The sequence below is a fragment of the Pygoscelis adeliae genome, unplaced genomic scaffold (genome assembly GCF_000699105.1).
Source record: "Pygoscelis adeliae isolate BGI_AS28 unplaced genomic scaffold, ASM69910v1 Scaffold378, whole genome shotgun sequence".
NCBI lineage: Eukaryota > Metazoa > Chordata > Aves > Sphenisciformes > Spheniscidae > Pygoscelis > Pygoscelis adeliae.
The window spans coordinates 54,037-78,648 of record NW_008825312.1 but is presented as its reverse complement, the minus strand read 5'-3'; the positions used below and the strand labels follow the sequence as shown (position 1 = coordinate 78,648).

The 24,612-nt window shown below is 40.1% G+C and overlaps 1 protein-coding gene across 3 annotated transcripts in view; it reads left to right on the top strand.

Annotated features, from left to right (window-relative positions):
- Positions 1 to 16,819, top strand: part of PUM2 (pumilio RNA-binding family member 2) — a 47,794-nt gene extending 30,975 nt beyond the window's left edge. For 2 of the 3 annotated variants that reach the window (XM_009330253.1, XM_009330251.1), the window contains 8 exons: positions 5,703 to 5,970; positions 6,535 to 6,664; positions 8,633 to 8,761; positions 9,030 to 9,167; positions 10,835 to 10,960; positions 11,912 to 12,033; positions 12,926 to 13,118; positions 13,851 to 16,819. In XM_009330253.1, the coding sequence (XP_009328528.1) occupies positions 5,703 to 5,970; positions 6,535 to 6,664; positions 8,633 to 8,761; positions 9,030 to 9,167; positions 10,835 to 10,960; positions 11,912 to 12,033; positions 12,926 to 13,118; positions 13,851 to 13,982 (1,238 nt within the window). In that variant the 3' untranslated portion in view covers positions 13,983 to 16,819. Of the gene's footprint in view, positions 1 to 5,702; positions 5,971 to 6,534; positions 6,665 to 8,632; positions 8,768 to 9,029; positions 9,168 to 10,834; positions 10,961 to 11,911; positions 12,034 to 12,925; positions 13,119 to 13,850 lie in introns of all 3 variants that reach the window. The other variant, XM_009330252.1, reaches the window with a different exon arrangement.
- Positions 16,820 to 24,612: the final 7,793 nt, after the last annotated feature.

Below are 24,612 nucleotides of genomic sequence, written 5' to 3'. Positions count from 1 at the left end.
GGGTGTGGTTTGAAGATTGAGTTGCCTGTTGCTCCAGTAACTATTCAGTGCACAGTTTTGTGCATGTAATAGGCAACCTAATCCCCTGTATTTCTGTTAGTGCGAATAAAATGGGGAAAAAATTAGAAGTGCCTACCAAAATACACTTTAAGTGAGAAATGTGTGAGTGATTTGTATAACAAGGTTAAAAGTAATTTAAATATATTACATTTACAGTTCAGTATCCCCTTCACGGTTAAGTGCTGAATACCCGAAGTAAAACTGGGCAAGGGGATGTTTCAGCACGTTTTATTTTTTTTACTTACCTTTTTTCCTTTTTCAGGTCTACAAAGTGCACCTTTGGGCTGAGACCAAGCATGGAAAGTTTCAGCCCAAATGGAGGCTTTTGAGAAAGTTCTGAACATCTGACAATGGGGTTATCATGGAAATCTTTTTCTTTCTTTCTTTTCAAAGTACTCTCACAATAGTTTTCATATTACTGAAAACTATACTTAAACCAAATTTTGGAAGGCATTATCTAAAATTCAAAACATCTAAAGTTTCATGTTGTTTCACATTGGGTAAATGTTAAAAGACTTTTTTCAGTTCTGAGAAAATAAGCTGCTATCAGTATAGAGGATTACCTCTATCAGCAGAAATCATTAAATACTGATTTTAATCCATTTTGGACTGTTTGGCAGTGTGAACTAAGCATAATAGTTTGTTAAAATCATGTACTAGATCACTGTGTAAAGGCCAGAATGTACAGTTGTACTCTGAAAATTGACACAACCTTGTTGACTTCCATGTGTACTGCCTTTTCATCTTCCAAATGAAGTGGACCTTGGTTACGGGTAAACTTTTTGCTACCTTACCAAATCAATCTGAAATTTGGAAATTGAGGTCTTCTGGAGTTTTGCTTTCATAAAATGCAGTATTTTTTTTTTTAGCATTTCCTGCACTCTGCCCTGTATCATACCTTTGCACAGTTACATCCAAGGTGCACCATCGCAAAAACTTGAAGACTGTTTCTGCAGTTAAATGTCTGTCCTGTTAAATTTATGCCGGTGTGTTCATCAACGACTCTTGGAAGCATTTGTTTTGTTCTCACATATAAAAAATAAAAATAAAAAGGCAAAGCTTTCTCTCCAAATAAGAAGTTATACCTGAAATCAAACAGGGAATATATTTTAAGAAGGGTATGATTATCACATAGTCACTTTTCAGAGTAGAACAACATTCTAAGTTCATGTCTGCATGCAGTTTCCATTGGTATTCTGATAATGCCTGTCAAATGCAGCTCTCCCTCCACCTTCAAAACTTGTTGTCCTGCCTGCTTATACCAACAGGTTCAGCTAAGTTTAACTCCTGTTTTAAAATGGGCATCAAACTCGGTTGCTCCTGTTTCAGCCACCAGAATACTAGAGCACAATACTGGGAAAGGGTGCATGGTTTTTATAACCCCTTTGTCAGACACCGCTGCAATTTGTAGCTTAAAAGACCAGTTTCCCTTTTACAAGAAATTCATGATATTTTACTGTGTTTATCTCTTCTCACCAACTCTTATCCAACATCCTAAAATAGGAATATGCTAATTACTTTGTTCTAGTGTCAGTTTTCCTGTATTTGGAGGGATTTGTCAGCTGTCTGTAACTGCTTCTTTACTGTAATCAGTTGGAGCAGTAAGGTCATGAATTTGAACTACCCTTTCACTCCCAGGGACAAAAAAAACTGCAAGAGGAACTATTTTTCCTATGTTATTAAAAAATCCTTTTAGATTGGTAGTGCTTACTCTGATGGTACGCTGCAGCATTTTAAGGGTTTGGTGTAGAGTAGAATTTTTAAAATCTGGGCTTTTGGAGGTAATTACTTTCTGTGCATTGCAAGCCAAGCTTGTTAGGAGTTTAGATTGATGTTGGTTTATCTTCAGAAGTGGTCGTTCTGGGTAAGAGTAAAGGCCCCTTGGCAAGACAGTATGGGGAACTTTGCATTGCTTCTGCTGTGTACCTACTCTGTAGGGCTTCAGTAAACCAGGCATAATAAGCACTTGCTTATTTGATTCATAAAATATATATACATATATATGCATATATGTGTAATTCTGTTTTCCATATGAAGATGACATTTTTAGCTGAGGATGAGGTGAAGCTACTTTTTTACAGATGAATAAATACTTTGCAGAAATGAAGTTTAAGGTGTTTATATACTCGTACGTATTTTACTAGAAAATAATATTGCTGACTGATTTAAACAACAGTTACTGTGCAGTGAATCCATTTTATGTCTTGGTTAGAAACGATTGAAGAAATACTTTGGTAATAAGTACTAACAGACTAATGCTATCAAAATAAATGTGCCTAGACCTAGTTTTTAATATTTTTTTCATGTTCTCCTTTACATTAAATACGCTATCCGTGTTAAGAGTTAGTAATTTAATACGCTTTGTGTCCTTGAAGCTTAGTAAGGCTCTGTTTCAAATGGTGTATATCCCCTTTATACCTCTGTGCCTCTTCTTCCCTATGGACTAGCCACAGGGATTTAGGTCCAATTAAACTGTAAAACAACTTAATATTATTCATTGCATCACAGATCTTTGTTTTGCGAGATCAGAAGTGATAGCTAAGTGATTATCTGAAGAATGAACTGCACACTTTATTCCCCAGCGGTTTGTAATTGTGTGGCTATACTGATCCCTGATGACAGTCTCTTAAAATTTCAGTGTTTGCAGAAATGTTTGACTAGGTGCTTTATTCAGTAGGGTATGTTCCCCAAATCATTTATAAGACCTAGGCTGTTACCTTTCTAGTTTGGAATCAGATTCTGTAAAACAAGTGTCCCGAGTTCTGGAAGAGCATGGGGATGCGGTAGGCTAACCAGGAGGATTTGGGTAACTAGAATTCAGATTTCAGTTTTCCACTTCTAAACTGTTCACACTCAAAGTTTTCAGGAAGGAGACCAGGTGTCCTTAATGTCCACACTAATGCTTTGGTGGTTTTGGACTGAGAAAGTAATGAGTACAATATTTAAGAAAATAGTCCATTGTATACAAGAGTATATCTGCATAAAATAAGTACTTATGACAATATGCTTTTATTTTGGGGGTTTTACTATTTTTCAGATCTGCAAAGTTGCCACTGAGCTATAACGCTGCTGCTGTAATAAAAGGTTACATGAGAAGAAAAGCTAATTACCTATTAAATTACTGGTTTTTATTATAATAGCATCCAGGGTTTTTACAAGGTTAAGCTTTCTGTGTGCTTTTGATGTATGACAGGTTCTTCTAGGCCCAGTGGATATGTTTTCAGCCTTCCTGTATTATGAACCTGCTTAATGTGATTGTCTCAAGTAGTTTCACAGGCTAGACAGGAGTCTCGCAGTTGCAGCACAGTCGTCTTACAAGCCTTAAAAACGGATCGTTCCCAAATTAGACTGAAGAAAGGCTTGATAATCCTGAGTGTGAAATGTATTGTATACGTGCTACACATATATAGCATATTTGTTAAAAGCTGCCGAGTTTCTTAATCTGTTTTAATTGCTGGATAAACTGTCACATTTAATTTATACTTATATGAAGGCTCATTTAAAAAAAAAAAGAAAGAAAAGCTGAAACAATTCCTGATTCACATGTGCAATTCCATGACTCTGTATGCAAATTAGAGCCATGCAGTTTGTGAGCATATAATCAAAACTACCCTATTAGTTTCTGGCACAGAATTGAGCATGTGATCAGTGGAGCAATAGAGATGCTGCAACAGGAAAGAGGCCTATAAGACTTCCTTTTAAACGGGCTTTGCTGCCCTCTCGTGGCATTAAATAGTGTTACTACACAGCATTTACAGGGAAGCTAGGGTTTCATTCATATACTTAAATAATGTAGATGAGAAATACCATGATTTCAGGTGCATGACTTTTTGTTCTTTAGAAGGCTGTCCCTAGAAGTGATATGACTGTAGAGCATCACTCTGCATACTGCTTCACCTGCAGAATGTTGGGTTTCTTTTTTCTTTTTGTCTGTTAGTATCATGTCGCTGTCAGCTTTTTTCTGGAAATAGTGATTGTCAATGAAAACTAAAAATGATAGTTAAAAAAAAAGTACCTTTCTGGCTGTAAAGAATTAAGAGGCTTTAATTTAAAAGAAAACCTAGTGGTTTTTAAAAGGTATTGTGGGGCATAAAGTATTTACTGATTGTTTACTGATTCTTACCACTGAATTTTGAAAACTAATTGTAAAATAAATACTAATTATTTCTATTTTAGGGTGTAATCCTATACAGCGCAATAAATGTGATGCTTGATATGTCTTGCAGAGCACTAACATCTCAGATTCTAGTATTGCAATTTGACCTTTTGAAGAAGATACTTCACCGTTAATACATTACCAGCCCACTGTAACACTGTTGTTGCCTGGCCTTACAAATACTTGGAACCAAAAGAAGGCTTGGCTGGGGCACTGTCAGCTGATTTCTTTTCTTTTTTTTTTTTTAATTAATTTTGTAATAGAGCACCATTCAAACAGCACATACTGCAATTTGTTTTAAATTCAAATGTAGGTAGATATTCTGTTGACTTTGAGAGGGCTTTCAGTTACTATGTCACTTTCTAGATAATTTGTAGGGAAGCTGAAAATGCTTTCCTTTTCCAATTCATACTCAGTAATTTTAGGTTGTTTTTTTTTTAAGTAGTAGAGTTGAGGTTTTTAGGTGGGAATTGTCTTTGGATACTTCTGCTTGTAGTATAGTAGCAGTATCCCTTTTAAAATCATATTGTAGTTGGGAAAGATGCTTTGTTTGCATGCTTATTATGATAATTGCTGCTTGTTGTAAAGTGGAGGGAAGAGAGTTCTACTGGAGGAGTTCAGAGTGACACAGACTGATTAGAGAGCAATATGTGAGGAGAAATTCACAGGGCTGTGAGATGATGATAGCTGTAGGTGGAGTCACTAGCAAAAAGAAGTAGGACCTAAAGATAGTAAGGCAATTCACTTCTTAGAAAATAAGGAAAGACAAAGTGTAGTGAGAGTGGTGAATGTTTTCGCAGCAAGGAAAGGACTTCATGTTTCTAAAAGGAACTTCAGTTTGATATATCTTTGGTTGTTTTAGAATTAAGTAGAGCATTCTTAGTTACTTGGTTTGAAATTTGACATACTTAGTGCTTACAAGAGGTACCAGATTGAAAGCCTGGGATGCTGAAGTCATCAAATATCCTGCAGGACAGGTACAGCATGACAAGAAGCACCATGCGTGCCTCCCCAAAAATGCCCTTTCACACTGTAAGTTGGAAAGGTACCTTAGTAGGGACTGAAGGGTAGTTCAGATTTCATGGTCTATTTTGAAACAATTGGCTACACTTTGAGACTACTAACAAGGGTGTAAGTCAGCATTACTTGTTAAGTGGAATTCTGCCCACTAAGCTAAGGCCCACCCAGTTCTAAAGTTTCTGTGAGTCTGAGTGGGTGCTCACTTTACTTACTTCGTCATATTCTTCTAATGAAATTTCTTTTCCTGGTGCCCTTCACATAAAATAAAAATGAGGAGGATAATGGTTTTATTTATTGGAAGATAAAGCTATCTAACTCCTCCAACCATAATGAGGTAAATATAAATAACAAGACAACACTGTTGTTTTCTCTGGCTCCAGGGTGTATCTGTAGTTCTAGTGTACTTACTGTTTTGCTGTTGCTTATTTTCCTTATGGCTTTTACTGACAGAACTGCTTCCTTGTAGGAGGACTGACAAATGGTAGTGGTCGCTATATTTCTGCAGCACCTGGAGCCGAAGCAAAGTATCGCAGTGCGGCAAGTACCTCCAGTCTTTTTAGCTCCACCAGTCAGCTCTTCCCTCCTTCACGCCTTCGTTACAGTAGGTCTGATATTATGCCTTCCGGACGTAGTCGATTGCTGGAAGATTTCAGAAACAATCGTTTCCCTAATCTTCAACTGAGAGACCTTGTTGGACATATTGTTGAATTTTCCCAAGACCAGCATGGTTCTAGGTAATTATTATAGTAAAGTTAATAACCTAATAATATCTTAGTGCTTTGATAGTGTTATATTGACATCAAACATTTGAATGAGCTGCTAGTCATCTTAATACGAAGCACGCCATTAATTGGAGCACATGCTCTTACACTGACCTTTTTCTTCTCTAGGAAATTTCATTATACAAGTAGTATAAATTTAGTTGCTTGTAGAAGTTCTCAGTGTAGAAATAGCCTCATAACTAGACTTGTAAACTCTAGCATTTAGGTATCAAAAAGGCATTGATTAAGAAAACAAAATATCTGGCATCTGGAATGTAAAACCATTTTTCAGCAATACATCATCAGGTACTTAGTTATTGTTATTCTTTTCATCTTTAATCCTTTTCAAATGAAAGTTTTTTAAGTATCATTTTACTAAAATGTATCCTTTTATATGCAAAGGCAGTACTTTCATTTTAATAAGTTTTATAAATGTTGAATACTTGCTTTAGAATTTTGAGGTGTCTCATTGAAACAGCATTTGAGAGGTTTTCCTGTTGTTTATGTAAAACATAATGTACCTTTTTTTGCACTTAGATTTATACAGCAAAAGCTGGAGCGAGCTACTCCAGCTGAGCGCCAGATGGTATTTAATGAGATCCTGCAAGCAGCGTATCAATTGATGACTGATGTGTTTGGAAACTATGTAATACAGAAGTTCTTTGAGGTAAGCATAACACTAAGCGTATGAACAGAAATGCGAATGAAATGCTGTAAAATCTGATTAAATTTAACTTTTTTTCTTAACATCATAGCAGAATTCTACTGGACTTTTACCACAGAACCTAAGCGTATAACACCGCACACATGTTTTCTGTTCTGTATCCCCTGCTTTTTTTCGTAACAGGCACAGTTTCTCTTTACACAGGTAGTGCATACGTTGGTGAACATTGGTGAACGTACAGGCTGCACACTCAGGCTTTGCAAGCCTTTTAGCGTAATTTACGGAGACGTTCAGCAGATGATGGGGAACAAAGATTTGAAGGATACTTTTTATTGGTTACTGCATCTTGGTGAAGAGTGTAAATATATACCTGTGTGACCTTCATCCAGTAGTGTATACGAAAAAACTCACATAAAATATATTGAGGCAGAAGAATTTTGAGGAAGGGATGTCATAAGATACATCTGTTACTAAAACTAGTGTTTTAAACAGCTTTGGGTTTTGTTAAAAGCTATGGGGTGTAAAAAAAAAAAAAAAAAAAAAAAAAAAAAAGCCTTATCAGAGTTACAAGATTTGACTTACAGAGAGAAGAAAAAGCAATACCTGTGTCCTGGAAAAAGTTATATGTAGGAAAGGTATCTAGCATAGTGTACTTTAAATCAAGGACCATATCAAAGTATCTGAGTGGATAGAAGGTGAAGTTGGAAAATGTCCAATAGGAAATAAGATGGTTGCTGTAAACAGGAATGTAGTTTTTAATGAGTAATCTGCGAAACAATGTGCTCACTTTTTTCCTTACTTTGATATTCTTTTTTACAAATCAAAATATCTTCTGAAAAGTGTGGCTGACGTATGGTATGTTAAGATCTTGATCTTGCTCAAGGGTCATCAATTGCTGTTCTCTTCCATAATGTTAGGTTGGATGGATACATAGATCATCATTGCCAATTGAGTGTTTTCATCTTAATTCTGCAGAAGAGTTCTCAAGAAAACAGTGCACTAGGCCTTAGGTGTAGCAAGGGATTTAGTTCATTATTTAAGTAGGAAGGCAAAGTTGTTTGAGCTTTCTTCAGAACCTTAGGTGACTACAGGTGTGGGGTTTGACAGTTCTCAGCAGTGCTGCATGAATATTGCTGGTGCCACCCAGCTGATTGTCCAGGTGATGACTTCTGTGTGGTCTCTTGTACTGTGCCAACTCAGGAGCTTGCATGGGGATCTGGGAACAGGGTTATGTGTATTATCACAAAACCTGACTGGCTTCCACTCTGCTCGACATGGACCAGCACAGAAAAGGTTGTAATAGCACCATGGAGGGAATAATAATGAGGAGGAATTAGCTACTGACGAAAAACTTTGGTTGAATTATACTCTAATACAGCCAGTGTACGAAACCATTTTGATTTTGCTCTGCAAAGCCCAAGCATTTCTAGATTTCCCAAAGTGCCCATGGTAAGAATGATCCTTCAAGCCACGTGAAGTTAGCAAGAAGCTACTTTGGGGGTTGAAATCTTCCCCTCTGCCCCCCTGCCTGTTACAGCTTGCTTACTGTTTACAAGATGTAAGATACACTGACCTGTACAAATTTGAGATATCAGAGAAAATCTGATTTGAATTAATACGTTACAGTAATCTGTAACTAATTTGCCTGGTATAATTTGTGTGAATAAGTGGGTTATTGCACTTAAATATTCCTACAGACAGTCAAGTATAAACTACTTTGATCTCTTCTGTTGTCTTTCAAGGTCATGTATTTGATAGCAGGTATGTGACTGGAATGTGGAATATTGCAAAATGTTGCATTTAGAATATAAAAGCTTCTGGTAAATATACCCACCAAAAATACAAAGGGAAAAATCATTCAAGGCATGCAGTAAACCTGTAACACATCATGAAATTACTTACTCTGACATGTAAATTCCAGCATGCTGCAATATGTCTTCAGTTGTTAACAGCATATTTATTTTCTTTTAGTTTGGAAGCCTGGATCAAAAGTTAGCCCTAGCAACACGCATACGTGGTCATGTGCTGCCATTAGCCCTGCAGATGTATGGTTGTCGTGTTATTCAGAAAGCACTTGAGTCAATCTCACCTGACCAGCAGGTAATTGTAAGTTAGAGCAATACTTTTTTTATTTTATTTCTTTTTATTGCATCCATCTTTTTACTTGCTTAAATTGTCGATCGTTCCTTCCATTATTAAATGCCCTAGGGACTAAAATAGTTGTTTAAATTAAATCGCTGAGGTACACAAGTAAACCACCAGTGAATATGAAGATTGGACAGTTAGGATGAAATGGAATATTCCGTTGAGGGGATGGGGGAAAAAAATAAAATCATTGTAAAGATAAGGATAATCTTTTTTTTTCCAGAATGAAATGGTGAAAGAGTTGGATGGTCATGTTCTGAAATGTGTGAAAGATCAAAATGGAAACCATGTTGTACAAAAATGTATTGAGTGTGTTCAACCCCAGTCGCTCCAGTTCATCATTGACGCATTCAAAGGACAGGTAGTGTCAACAGTTCACTTCCTCTTCTGTAGGGTTGCTTTGATTTGCAGATCTTTTTCCATCATTTGCATATACAAGATAGTGTTTGACACTTTGCAGTCAGCTTGTTTTAAGTAGGATAAAAAAGGGATCATAAAATGGAAAAGCTGTTGAAGAGACAGTTAACATGCTGTAAAAAGATGAATCTGTTGGGAGATGAGGCTCTAGAAAGACCTGTTTGGATGTATTATAAATACCAATAGAGGCATTTGGCTTAAGGCTAGGCTTTCTGTTTGAGTGTTGTGATGTGTCATTTCAAATTTCCTTTATAACTTTTAACACTGCCATTTTTGATGTAATAGTAAAGTATCTGTTCTCTAGCATGTATTTTTCATTAAAATTTCGGTTTTCTTCTGTTGCTTATGGTGCAAGTCTGTCTTTCGGTGTTTCCCAGTTAATGCCTATCATTAAGGAAATACTTTGAAGAAATACACTAATCTGTTCCCTACATATGGGCTAGTGTTAAGTGAAGGGGGGGCAGTATTTGTTTAAGATTGGGGGTTTTGTTTTGTTTCCAAAAAAGTTATTAATATAAGATTGATATTGTGCTGCAGGCTAGAGAATATGCTGCAGCTAAATAAGATTTTAATACTCTGAGACAAACATGTACTTTTATAGTCTCAAAGAATTGTAAAAATCTTACTAACTTGGCTGTGTTACTGAATTTTACTTTAATGGATGGCCAAATGTATTTCTTAACAAAATCTACAATATCCTTCTCTCACATTTTACATGACAGCAATACCTGAATTATTGTTGTACATAGTAGTAAATGGCATACCAAGGTTTCTAGGGTCAGGTCTTTTTACATCAAAAAGTGTGTATGGGGTAGATGAGGTGCAGTTTCTAAACTGTAAATAGAGCCCCCTGACTAAAATGTGACTCTGTTTATCTACTGGACATCTATCCTCAGCTCCAAGTAATTATATATAAAAAATATTAGCTAATCTGAAGTGGCAAATGAAAAATACCACACTTCAGTCATGTCATGTAACAATACGTATCTCTTTCACCCTCCTGTATCATTTGGATCTATATCTAATCAGACAAGATTCTGTGTTCAGTTCTGACCAACACTGGCTCTTAAATCTTCTGAATTAATCCCCGAAACACAAACCTAGCTTCTGGAGAAGCAAGCAAAAGGAATAAGCAAGATTTTGACTTACGTTTTTGAATACTTATTTACAAACTTTATATCTGTAACAGGGAGCCTGTTGTATATGCTGGAATGTGAAATTAGTGAAAATCAGCCACAATAATGAACTCCTTTTTATAAATGCCAAATCTTGAAATCTGAAAATTAAGTACAAAGTTAAAAGGAAAGGTTGAAAGGTGAACAGTGCTTAATTAAGGGTCATACTTCCAGGCTTTCCTTTGCAGCTAAGAGGCTAGAAACATTGTAATGAAAACTTGGGTTCTTAGTTGTATAATTACTGGAGACCTTGACACATGAAAAAACTGCATTTTCATCTTTTTCTGACTTCTGCTGGAGATGGAATTCTGATATTGGCAGGCAAAACTCTTTTTATGGAAGTAGTTGGCATGTTCAATTCCATTTCGAACATGGTAATATTACTATATCTGTAAACTTCGGTTGGTTTAACTTCAGTTTGCAATCCTATTTTAAGGTATTTGTACTTTCAACCCATCCATATGGTTGTAGAGTAATTCAGCGTATTCTGGAACACTGTACTGCTGAGCAGACTTTGCCAATCTTGGAAGAACTGCATCAACACACAGAACAGCTAGTGCAGGTTAGTGTGTATATTCATTTTTAATGCATTTCAGAGCTTTTCTTTTCTCATAACTTATTCATATTTCTTAGTTTAAGAAATAGTTTAAATGCATTTGCCTCTTCTTAGTTTTGTAGACATTGATTTTTTTTTTCTTTCCTTCCATAGTTTTAATGAAAATGAATTTGGAAGTTGGGAGGCAAAGAAGATATAAAAAGCCTTTTTCTTACACTTTTGACTGTAGCTTCGAATATAGATTGTAAATGCACAGAATTAGTATATTTTTTATTGCAAAGATTGCCTTTTTGTAGTTTATCTTGATTCACTCAGGTGTCCTTCAGATAACTTCTAAAAATGTCTAAACACAAATACATTGCCAAAAATATGCATGTTGCATATTCTTACACAAAAAGGGCTTCTTTTCTAAAAGAAGGCAAAAGACCTTATACAACATGATTTCCTGTCTTGGTCTCAGACGAACAAAATGAGTGCTAGAAATGGCTTTGAAATTGAATCAGTTCAAAATACTGGAAGGGACTTGGTGTTCAGTAGGAATTTCCACACACAAAAAGGCAAGAATTGCCTTTTGCTACATATTCACAGTCCAGTTTATTTCTCAGTGGTTTCTTGTATATACAAGTCACTGTTTTGGGGAACCAAAGTTCAGGGAGATATTACGGCTGTTAAAGAATGATGATCTTAAAGAAAGAAGTCCTCAAAATTAAGAGGATGAAAGGTACTCTAACAAAATGCTGTTTTTTACAGACTATTTACATTTTGCATGTAAATTTTGTGGTCCATTAAATAATTCTTGATGCAATATTTCTTGCAGCACTTTGTATAGTGTTGACATTATTATATTTTTCCTTATGTCTGTGCAAATAGTAATTTGAAAGTTTATACAAATATACAAAAGCTGTATGGATTGCTTGGTATGAACACAAAAGAAAATTGAAGTCATCTTATTTTCAGGATCAATACGGAAATTATGTTATTCAACATGTACTGGAGCACGGTCGTCCTGAAGACAAGAGTAAAATAGTTTCAGAAATAAGAGGAAAAGTTCTAGCTCTGAGTCAGCACAAATTTGCCAGGTATTGCACAGCCTTCATATATTAAAGGTTCATTAACCTTGTAAAGTTGTAGTATTGGATTTAATTATTGTGTTACAAAAAGGATATGATAGTTTTTTTCCTGTTGTGTAACTTGCCTCCTGAAACTTCATATTTTTGAAATGAGCGGTAGTGGTATTTTATACTAGATTTGGGGAAGGGAAAGGGGAAATGCTGTTCTGCAGCAAAACAAAGATGATTCCACAGGTTTATGGGATGGTTTTCGTTCACCTTGTACAAGTGCGGGGAATGGGTTCCAAGTCTCCATGTGCGGATCCCCAGAGCCAGGTGAAAAGCCATCCTAAACTTGCTTGATACACTGATGAAGATAATCTGGGACTTGCTTAATTTCTAAAGCACAAACTTGGGACCAGAATCACTTTGCTGTCATACAAGCATCGATGGCCTTTCCAGCTTCTGAGATATCTGGAAGGTCAGAGACTTCCTCTACAAAAAAAAAATATTTGACAGTATCTCTGATATAGGCACGCTCCTGAAAACCGCCTTTATTCAAAAAGCAGGAAGCCTCGTATCTGGCTTTCTCTGTTGCGTCTTAAAAGGGCCCACAACCGAAATAGATATACTAGAATACATCTGCAACCTGAGGTCCAGTATATCTGCTGTAGGTCCAGTGGAAAATCTCTCCCACAAGTTAACAAGTATCAGAAAATTACTTTTTTACATGAATAGGAGTGTATAATCCTTTAACTTCTTCAATCATTACAGACTAAAGATTTGGAAATCAGGACTTGATGCGTTTACAGTGCGCTCTTTAGTGGCGTTAAGACACTTGAACTGTTCAGATAAATTAAAAATTGCTACCTAAAAGAATGTTACATCTTAAGTCACAGAATGCATTTGTCTTATTTTTCAGCAATGTGGTGGAAAAATGTGTAACTCACGCTTCTCGTGCTGAAAGAGCTTTACTTATTGATGAGGTCTGTTGCCAGAATGATGGTCCTCACAGTGCCTTATACACCATGATGAAGGACCAGTATGCCAACTATGTTGTTCAGAAGATGATTGATATGGCTGAACCTGCTCAGCGGAAGATAATAATGCACAAGGTATATTTGTATATAGTTTTATTGGTTCAGAAAATATTATCTATACTAATTTTTCTGCTAGACTACCTTTCCCTCTGGATGTAAAACTCACTAGTTCTGTAATCTAGAACTTGATGTATAAACATTAAATTCAGTGGAGCTTGATAAAGCAGAATATATTCAGGTCTCTGAGCAAAAAATGTAAATCTACAGAAAAGTTTCAAAAGTTGGATTTCATATCCTCTCTTTGTGCCAGCTTTTTTGTGAAAATATTTTTAATACAAAACTGTAGTATCTGTCATCTTTATTAATATAACAGAAGAAATACAGGTTTCTCTTTTTATTTGCTGGTTGCTGGTATAAATCCATTCTGCAGTTCCCCCAAAAGAGATTCCCCCGCTTCCTAACATACGGGCACATTTTCTACTTAAGAATATCCAGACACGGACAAAAGTGCTATTGCCATAATTGCCCTAGGCTATTTAACGCAGGGCCCAGTATATTCCTGCAGGAGCTCTGCTTCCCCCAGTCACCAACAGGGCATTCCCACAAAAGGGCTGCCTCCCTTTTCCTGTGACAGGTACGTCAGTTATTTGGTGAGTGAAAATCACCAGTTTTACATCTTTCCAGAAACTTGTAAAATTCTGAAATACAGGCTTCTGACATTTTTTTACATAATATTTTTGAAGTGTAGTAACCTCTACTTATAATTTTTGAGGGGGGGGAATAAAAATAACAGGTTTCTTCTTACAGATTCGACCCCACATCACAACTCTGCGTAAATATACCTATGGCAAACACATTCTGGCCAAGCTGGAAAAGTATTACCTGAAGAACAGTGCTGATCTGGGGCCAATTGGTGGACCACCAAATGGGATGCTGTAAGAGACAAAAAGAAGTGGAAGAAAAATTGCATTGTGAATGATCAAAACATACAACTTAACTATAAATGTTCTGATTTTTTTAAATCTATTTATTGACTTTGTTCATCCATTTGTAAAATTTTTATTCTTGTGTATATTTTTGGGGAGTGAATTATTAAAAAAAAAAAAAAGAAAAAATATCTCCAGCCCTGATCCGGAGACCTATCAGATTGGATGGCTGGCAAAGCACAGAATGCCTGTATATGATGTAATTGTATCAAAATAGCTGTCACATATTTTGTAAATTTTTACCTTGTAAAGTCACTGAAATAGTTTTTAAAGGGAAAAAGTACAGTATTCTTTTAATACACTGGCTTGCAATCTGGTAGGTCTACCCATCATCATAGCACAACAGGTTTATAGAGTTGTATATAGAATTAATCCTTATTTTTCCCTTTTGTGTGAAGTCTTTTATACCAGATTAAAATTGATCAGCTGCATAAACATTATTTAACATGTTGAAAAGTTAAGTTGTATTTTGGTGGTTCACAACATACTATCCAAATAATAAACAGGGCACAGCAAATTAAAGTAGGGAATAATAAAACAATGGAAACTTTAAAAGACTAGCTTTCATCACTTGCTGTGGATACAGTTGGATTGTTTGTTGTTTTTTTTTTTTAAATGGTGCCCTAAGGTTTTCTCTAGCGATGTATTAAAAATAAAAGTGCTGTATATACTTATATATTTAATTGTTGTACAAGGTAGAGGGATTAAAATGATGGTGGTACTTCCACTCAGTAAAGTACACTGTTGGAAAAGGAGTGAACCCTGTATTAACTTTACAGTCAGTTTTACAACGCAGGAAGAGTAGAGATTTGTATTTTTTTATTTTGCATATAGAATCGTAAGGATTTGAAAGTGTTGAGCATTTATTTTGCTTTCTCACTGTAGATGCAAAAAATAGGTATTGATGAAGAGAAAAGGGGCCACTGAAAAGTAAACTTGATAGCTCAACATTTAAGCATGATTGATTAAATATTCAGATAGCTTTTTTGCTTCCTATAAATATATGCATTGTATACGTGTAGTTAATAGGTGTAAGTTTACAGTTTGAAAACAAATCTCTCGTTTCGATGTTTATTACAAGCCTTGCTAATTTAGTAGTGATGCTTACCTTGGTTGTACAGATGTACATTTGTAAACCTTCATGCTGTAAATGTAATTTGTTTTACCCCTTTTTGGGACAAAAATTTGCATTTTAGTGTATATTCATATCCCCGTTCCCTTTTCTCCCCCTGGCATATAGTGTTGTATAATGTAAATTTATTTCAGCAGATCAAGAGTGATTTTTTTAAATTCTATCTTTATATGGTTTCAGAAATATGAACCGGCTTTCTTTTTATCTATTGTGAGAAACATTATGTTTTGTTTATAACATAGCTGTTGATGCTGTTAATATGGACACTTTGGGAAATCAATCTGTTCAAATTTTAAATCGGGATAGTAAGCATAGTAAGAAATGGACTGAAATATTTGGTTATCACAGAAACCAATGCTTCTTCCATCTTAATAAATGTGGCATGATTTTTTTGTACAGAAGAGTACTGTATTTTTGAATAGCCTTCTCCCAGCATAAAGCAAATATGTATGATACTGTTTTTTTCTCTGGACATATGACATTGTAACAGTAACATAAAGATGATGTACATTTACAAGCGGCCTTATGTACATTTCCCAACGATCTTTTTAAGGCAGAATTGTGACCATATGTGTATAATTAAAATCCTTTTTAATCCTTTGCCTATGGAAATATTTTGGAAAAAGCTTACTTTGTATATTCAGTTTCTGAAAGATAAAGAAAGTGCTTTGTATGTTGTTGAAGTAAGTATTTTGTGTAAAACATTCATTTTGGATGGCTTAACCTAAAGTTTTGATCAACAGGATAGTTTGAAAGCAACGTCTTGAGCATTGATCAAATAAAAGGCTGTTATGGTAGGGGTCTGATCATGAGGAAGGAAAACAGTAGTGGTATAAACTTGTGTAAGGAATTCTGTCGTATTACGGTTTATAGCAGGTTTACATGAATCTTACGAAAGCATACATCTGAGGCGCTACTTTTTTTAATGGTAGCGTTAAGTCATTAATAGGCAAATGGGAAAGTTTGTTCTGGCCTACTTCCAGTTTCTGAATCGGTCATTTAGTGCCTGCATTAAGTGATCTAGTAGGCCTAATTATTTTTAGTAAGCACAATTCTAATTGCCAAGGAGTTTTTGCGTGGCAGTTCACAAAATTCCTCTCGAGCGGTACAAGCCCTGTCACTGGAGCCAGAGCTTTCCCGTAGCCACACAACGGATGACTTTGAGCCACTTCCTTGGACGCATTAATTCTCCTCGGTGACTATTTTTACCCTGTGTACAAATGCTGCGTGTTACAATCCCCAGAGCCGACCCGACGTTCTCTTCAGCGCATAAGACGGCGAGGTAGGCTTCCGGGGATGTCCAGGCAGAAACTGATAACGTCCCAGTATTTTGTCCCTGTAGCACTCATGCCATGGTTGAATTTAAACAGTCCTATAACTATCGTCCTTAGTGCTTTCAGTATCTTGAACATCATCTTCCACTTGCTCTCCTAAAATCATGTTGCACAAATTCTGTCCAGGAACATGAAAATCACTATTTTAGGCTTTGGGTAGAACCACTAGACTTTTTGCTCAAATACTGCTTTTTGATACAGATTGTTTATGGACCAGTTTGATTAGGTTTGACTCCAGGTGGCTTATACTGAATAATGTAATGTTCACATGTATATACTGTAAAAATCAAAATGAAAATGTGTGAATAACACTGTGTGAAATACATCTGGTCTTGTGTTTTTCCTGTAGGAAACCAGCCATTCTTTATATTCTCAGTTACGTGACTTGTCTGCTGTCTGTGGAGCTCGGCTTTGAAAAACATACTCATTTCTAGTGATCTGGTGGAAATCAGTCAGTTGTTGAAGAACCGTGTATTAGATCATTAAGTTTCCGGAGGCCAGTCCTGAGCAGCTAAACCTTCATATTGTCTGACAAAACATCTTCGCTGATGTATAGTTAGGGCTACAGCCTGACGACAGTTTCTTCGTACACCGCTGGATCCAGGATGGGTTCCTGAGCATTTGAGAAGGATTGGATTTGTTAGCTGTCTGTGGCATCACTGGATCCACACTCGCTTCCGTTACTGCCCAGGAGTGTTTCAAAGGACCATTTTTAGCCTTAAGCTAAAAATGTGTGGAGCGGAGTGGTCTGTCTAACGGCAGGGGAGTGGGTCCCCTTTTCGGTGTTAAAATAACTCGCCTAAGTGGCCCTTTATGGACAGAACAACCATAATACTATTACCTCTATCGCTGACTGCTAGATCCACTGATACTTTCTCATCAGAGTATGGGGAAGATGGAGGTTTCTGGGGGCATAATGTCTAGGTGTTTTAGAGTGCTGATGGAGATTCAGGAACTGATTTAGTCACTCTTCTTCCCTCTGCTCTAAGGTACAGGCATTTGAAGAGATGCTTGTGACTTGCTGCGTAGTAGCATGGTGATTAGGTTGATCTGTCAATCAGTTTTGTTCCATGAGAATGTTTGATGTTGAACATACTAGGAAAACGGGTAAAGAGTGAGGTGACAACTCCCACCATGTCATTCAGGGAAGTAAAGCTGAGAGAACAATTGCAAAAGCATTTTAAGATCTAGTGACTGGTCATTAAAATTGCAGATTGCATGCAAGTCATGTGCCTGGGGAGAATACTCAACGCTAACTCTACAGAAAAGCGATTTGCTACTGAGGGGTTGCAGTCAGGTCACCCGCAGTGCCCTAATGCTGGATTTTATGCCGAGAGCGGTGGCTGGTCATCGTGTATCCTGAGAGCGGCAGATCGTTTTGTAGCTTGGTTCAGTGATGACGTAGTTCTGTGGTGCTGCTTGAGGAAAGAAAGGGAAAAACCACATCCTGTATCTGATCTCAGCTGCCCCAGCCCACAACAGGGTAGGAGCGTCTCAGTTTAACACAACGGTTCACATCTTGCCAAGCTACTGGTAGCACTTGAAGTGATCCCAAGGTCTCATTAGTCTATGGGCAACACCCATGTTTCGATGAGCGTGTGCTACAGGCAATGCTTTACTCGGCCCGAAGAGTTTCAATTTGAAGTCTTTCCTGTGATTGGGAACGATGTCAGGAACACTCACCGGCACTACCTGTGCCCAAAGATTGCCAATTCAAGCACCTCTTGGCTTGGGGATGGGGAAACTTGGTTCCTGTCGGGGATAGCCTATCCCTCTTGGGGCTCTGCTTGGTTCCTTAAGGGCTAGTGTGCAGAATTGGGCTAGAGAGGTTTGGGAGAACTTAGCAAATGTAGATTATAATGGAAAGACCAGTCATAGGTCACCTCCTCCCAGGCGGAAAGGATGGGAGGATGTCCTATCAAGTGTTGATAGCACTCCAGAGCCAATACAGCACATGGGCTTTTCCCTGCTAGTGCAGTGCCCATGTTAAGGAAAGGAGGCAACTGCTTTGTCCAAGAGAGTGAACCAAAACCCAACGTTACATGTTAAGTTTCAGAACATAGAAGCTATGGGGAAGCTACCACCCTGCATCGGGGCAGAGAGCCACTAGGGAAGACCAAGCCTACGGGTTTAACTGAACTGCTGGTGTTCCTCGGTGAGGTGGTGCGGGAGTGTTTCCTCCGTCAGCCCTTTGGACGGAGCTCCTTTTGCATGCTAGCTCTGTGGTTAGGGAACTTGGCCAGCAAATGAGATGCTTGAATTAGTTTCCTTTATCAGCCTCGGGGTTTCGAACCCACCTCCCTCACTTCACAGGAGTATGTCCTAACCACAAGGAGCTGGGCGGGTTCACTTTCTGCTCCTGAATTTGGGCTGGGCTTTTAGCACAGCTTGAACCATTCATTGCATCACAAACAGCACAAGATGGAGCATGACTCCTAAAGCACGCAGGTGGGAGTGGGTAGGTTCTGCTCTCCAGATCCTTGTCTCCACCTTGATTCTCCCAGACTCACTTAATGCAAAATATATCTTGGGAGCAGCATTCCCCCATCATTAACAAATTGGAAACACCCCAGAGGCTTTTTATATAGCAGCTGAAATGTAGGAAGACCTATTCTAAAGACCCTCTTCGTTTCATTAGTAAGAACGAACATAGGGATAAAATGTTCACCCTCTCACCAGCATTAGTGCTCTGGGCACAAGAGGCCTTCTGCCCCATCCTCCTCTGCTTGCACAGTACCTACCCAGCCCTAAAGTATCTAGATCTGCAAACAAGCCAGGGGCACATTGCAGGTGACACAGCTGATGTACTAGACCATAGGACAGGGAGAAACCCCTTACTAAGCTGAGCTGAGCAGCCCTAATGAGCTTCGTCTGAGCTTAAGGCCTGCCTGGAGGGTTCCGATTTCCTGGCAGCCACGCGGCGCCGCAGCCCTTCCCCAGCTCGGCTGCCGGATCTTTTCTCAGCCTAAGCCTAAGGGGGGCAGGAAGGCAGACAACCCTTCCCCGGCACAACGGTGCTCAGGTGGTGGAGGCTGTTCAGGGAACGCAGCCTGCTTGGCTGCTGATCACAAGGCAGGTTCACGCGCTACTGGAGGGTTCCGATTTCCTGGCAGCCACGCGGCGCCGCAGCCCTTCCCCAGCTCGGCTGCCGGATCTTTTCTCAGCCTAAGCCTAAGGGGGGCAGGAAGGCAGACAACCCTTCCCCGGCACAACGGTGCTCAGGTGGTGGAGGCTGTTCAGGGAACGCAGCCTGCTTGGCTGCTGATCACAAGGCAGGTTCACGCGCTACGGTTTCGCAAATGCTCCTGTCGGTTGCCGGCTACGGGACGTATCCCCAGCGGGGTGGAGCTGCTGTGGTACTCGACCACTGCAGAGGAATGTCACTGGTGGGGACTGGTGAGGAACTGGCCAAGCCTGCTGAGGTCGCTCTCCTTACAGGTCAAGTTTGCTGTGCCCTCTCAGGCTGCAAGACCACAGCCTGCTCCTGTCAAAGGGCTTTTCACAGGAAGCCGAGCCGTTTCAGGTGTCATTTAAAGTAGGTCCCAAAATAAAGATCCCCGAAGATACGCAACTGCTTACTGAAGGCCAATGGAAACTGCAAGAAGGGGGAGTGTTATGGCAAGGGCAACACACAGGAAGGCGGTGGCAGAAAGCACCAGCCGGCCTGGCCAGCGAGGGAGATGGTGACAGCACATTCACAGCTATATTCTCTTCTCCCATGAGTGCAAATATAGGCACCCTATTGTCTACCTCAGGAGACCCAGAAGTTAGAGGTTCCCTGGTGGCAACGAAGACCTCTCTTTCCTCCCCTATATAATCTTATGTCCCTTTCTCTAAGAGAACTGAAACACAGCATCAGAAAGTATTTGCAATTCTCCACCCACCCCACCCCACACATGATCAATCCAGGAGGAGAGGTTTCAGGAGGCCACCTGCTCGTACAAGCTAGGATCTTGGGGAAGGATTCAACCCAGTTGCTTCTCCACTGGGCTCAGATCTGGTGGGTCTGCCTCAGTGCTGCTCCCTGCTCCGCACCTTTGTATATAACCTGGCTTCCAGAGGCTGGTAAAACAGTCAGAGCAATTGCTCGTTAAGCAAGGATTACAGAGGGCTGAAGCTGGGCTGAAGAGCTGAGGATGGACAAACTCAATGCAAGCCACAGCGTCCATTCCAACCCCCTGCATGGAGGGATGGTTTGAATGGAGCAGAGTTCACCCCGTCAGAGCTCCAGGCTATACACTGATCTCATTCAACTGTGTCATTTGGCTCTTTAAAGGCCTTTTTGTTTGAAAAGTGACTATCTTAAGTATGCCAAAATTCACATGATGTCTCCTATTTCCTTGAAATGTCATGTGTCTCATGAGAACCAAGGGCTTGATTATTCATCCCAGTTTGGGAGTCATACGAGCTAGCATCCTGCTGGGAAAGGGGCTCTCATCCAGCCCTTCCCCGTGTGCCACCCCCTCTACACGTGGGGAAACAAAAGGCCAGAGATCTGTTCAGGGCATTAAAGGTCACCCACTCCACACTTCCGTGAAGTGCTGCACGGCTCCTGCTATCCACTTTGAGAAGGGATACTCCCACAAGGGCCATGCAGCTCCACTCCATCAGCAAGGCTACGGGGGAGACACCATCCAAGTTTAAAACTATTTCTGTTTAGGTGTAGACATTTCCATGCAGACACATACACTGGGAACGGATCCTATGGCCTACCTGGTGACGTTCGAGAGACCCTTGAGCATCCAAGACACCTGGACAGAGCAGGTGAACATGCCCTAGGAGCTTGCCTCAGCCTAGCCTCTAGCTTCCACTCCGGGACATCTAAGATGGCACTGGACACCTTCATATAGACAATGGGTCTCTTCACCTAGAAGGTACCAGAAACCGATAAGCAACTTTTTATAAAGCAGTGGTTAAAAGGGGAGGGAGGGAATGGAAGGCAGGAATAGGCCCAAAGGGTTTGTTGGGGGTGGAAGTGAGAACAGCTTTATATTGCAGAATAGGATGGGATGAGAGATAGAGAAACAAAGCATACGCATCCCCACACACACGTTCAAAGCTACTGTAACCACCAGGTAATAAACAACGATAATGACTTTTTCGATTATAAATACTGGGAGAAGGGGAGGGGGAAGGGAGAAGGAGCACCTTGGGAACCCAGTGGTATCTTTAAAAAATAGTAATAATAAAAAGACACCGTTATGCACAGCAAAACCTTCATTCCAGGCCTCCCTGTGAAGTATAGCTAACTTCACAATCGCCTAAAAATAAATCAAACTTCAAAATGAAACAAAAAAAGGAAAAAAATAAGCAACTAAAATACCTGTGCTCACCATGGCAGAATCAGTGCTGCTCAGAATGGGGCAGGCAGCATGCACACATGCCAAACAAAGCTTAAACCCAAAGTAAAACCCCAGCTCTCTCTCCCCCATAGACATGTAGGTCAGCACTGCAGAAACCCACCCCACAACCCAATGGGGTTACAGCCCTTGCTCCCCTCCTTTCTTCCAGTTCCTCACCCATGTATGTCCCCTCCTGTGCCACCCTGCTCCCCTCCCTCTGGCCGTGCACCCTGCCTCCCACCTGGGCAGGCGTTCCCATGGTGGCGGTTAATCGCCAGTAACACGTGCTGAAGGGCAGACAGCTCAAGCACACCTCGGTCTCCGCTCCAGCCTTGCACCAGCTCCATCCCTGTGGCACAGGAGCACAAACACATACCTGGGGTATGGGTTACACCAACCCCACTCCCAGGTGGGGTGACAACAGGAGCTGGGCAAAGGCGTTCTCCTAATGAATGCGTGAGAAGGTCCAGGATGAAGGATGAGACAGGATGGGTGGGGAATCAATGGGTGAATCAACGCTATTGCAGCAAGAGCTGAGAGACACTTGTACCGCCTGGAGGGATACGGCAGTGGAGTGACTGCATACGGCCCTGAGACAGCCAATATCTGCGGAAATGGGTAAGTGGCCTCGAAATGCTAAATGAAGGATGATAATTACAGCAAGATGCATCCTTTTGGTTAATCAGGAAGAAAACCTGTATGTTATATCGTATCAAATTCATGGCATAGTCACAACTGATAGCAAGAGTAAACGATAAAACCTGAAGTTAGCCCAAGAGCAGCATTCCTCAGAGACCCTCAGCGAGCCTGGGGTCCAGATCACATCAGCTTGATTAAAAAAACCCAAAACCCAACAGTATTTTCCCCAATGCTGCAAATGTTGTCTGTTCTAACAGTTACTAAAATGGAACTAAAACCTCTGATGCAGCCTAACCCTGCTCTCATGACTGCTCTGCTACAGCATCTGCTTCTTCCAAGACCACAGCTTTTTTGCATACGTAGGAGTATTAAACCTGCTTTGGCAGAATTCCTGGAGCTATACGTGCTTACTCAAACTCTCCGTGCAGCAGAAACACCTAACCCAAGTCATTTGGCTGTTTAAAAGTGTTGAAGCATACAGTTAACATGTTTCATGTGGACTGAATACTTCCATATTTTGGTTAAAATTCTTCAGTTTTCTCCTTCATTTGGAACTTTTTAACCAGCAGTACAGCACTGGTTTGTGCAAAAACTGATAGCTGACTTCAAGAGTACATTGTATAGTTGGTATGGTCAGAGAGAAACAGGTACCGCATCCCACAAGGAGAACTTTTGTTAAAGTTTCATGCGAGTTATTCGAGCATCCAGGAGCCTCTGCCACAGATGAGGACAGTAAAGGAATACACAGAGAAAATACAGGAGTCCTTTGATAAGAGATTATACCTCATTTGACCCGGAGTCCCCACCTCTCCCAGGCAAATAATGGGTCTCTGTGGCACTGCCAGAGCCAGCTGTAGGATTAAAACTACACATATTTTTATTCTCACAACAGTCATTGAGGCACTAAGAAGGCGCTAAGTATCACAGGCCCTATTTCGCAGGATGGCAGGCAGCTATGAGGGGTCCAACTTCTCGTCCATGGTCAGAGGGTTTGCAGCTCAAGCATCCAACCTGCGAGTCTTGGTCTGAACAAAGCTCCTGTCCCTCGTGGGACCACAGGATCAATGGAAACCCCCCTGGAAGAGCCAGGCTGGCTGCCAGCGAGAAAGTCAGCAGGTACCAAGCAAGGGATGCTGTGGAAATAGACGGGCTCTGTCCTCCCTCTTCTCCAAAGCTCCCAGCAGCAGCAGTCACTTGTCTGTATGCTCCTGGGAATTGTGATACCCTTCTCTCCGTGCTCATTTTCACATCAGGGCAAACCCCATTCCGTGCTCAAATAATTTAGGGTCACAGAGGTTGAGGGATCATGCCCTGCAAACCAGTGCGAGTCACTGCAAGTGAGTCGTCCCGAGTTAACCACACGGGTAAGTAAGCGGGTCACAGAAATGCAGGACAGTCTCTCCCTGGGCAAGGAAAAAAAACCAAAAAACCAGTGGTTATTCAAGTGAGTGCTTTGAGAAATACCTGCCTACTCCACAAGCCCTGAGACTGGTGGGCCAAAATTGTTGAACAGTGAAGGCACCAGCCGGTATTACGGCAAAAGACCTCATTAAGAGAGAGCGAGTCAGTCTTTTCTTGTGGGCAACATCCATGTAACTTCAGCCAAACTCCACGGAGGCTAATGGGAAACCCCTCCGTAGCTTTTGATGCACCAGCCCCCGAAATCCAGTTCTGAGGCTCTCTGTAATGAGCGTGCAGGATCCTACAAGGCCCTCACATGCAGCATCAAAGAAATGCAGCTGGGTTTATTACAGCTGTTTATGAAAACTATCACAAAAGTGGCATGCCACTGCCAGCTGGGCTTTTGCCAAAGGAAGCTCTGCTAAATCAGGTCGAGAAATATTTGGTTAGTGGCACAGACACATTTATATATAGTTTTCAATGTCCACCCAGAAGTTCTCATTAGCAGGACAGAGGGAAAGGGGATGGAGGAGAAGAAAAAAAGCCACCGAATTCTTGGGAGAGGCAGCCAAGTTGATTCAGTTGGTATCTATAAAGCCAACACTGCAGCTACACTGACACTTGGACCATTAAACATTGCATTGTTTAAGCTGAAAAAAAACCTCGGAGTTTTTGCAAGAAGGCTTATTCTTGTCCAAATAAGCAAGGTCATCCCTTCCATCAGAGCATTATGGG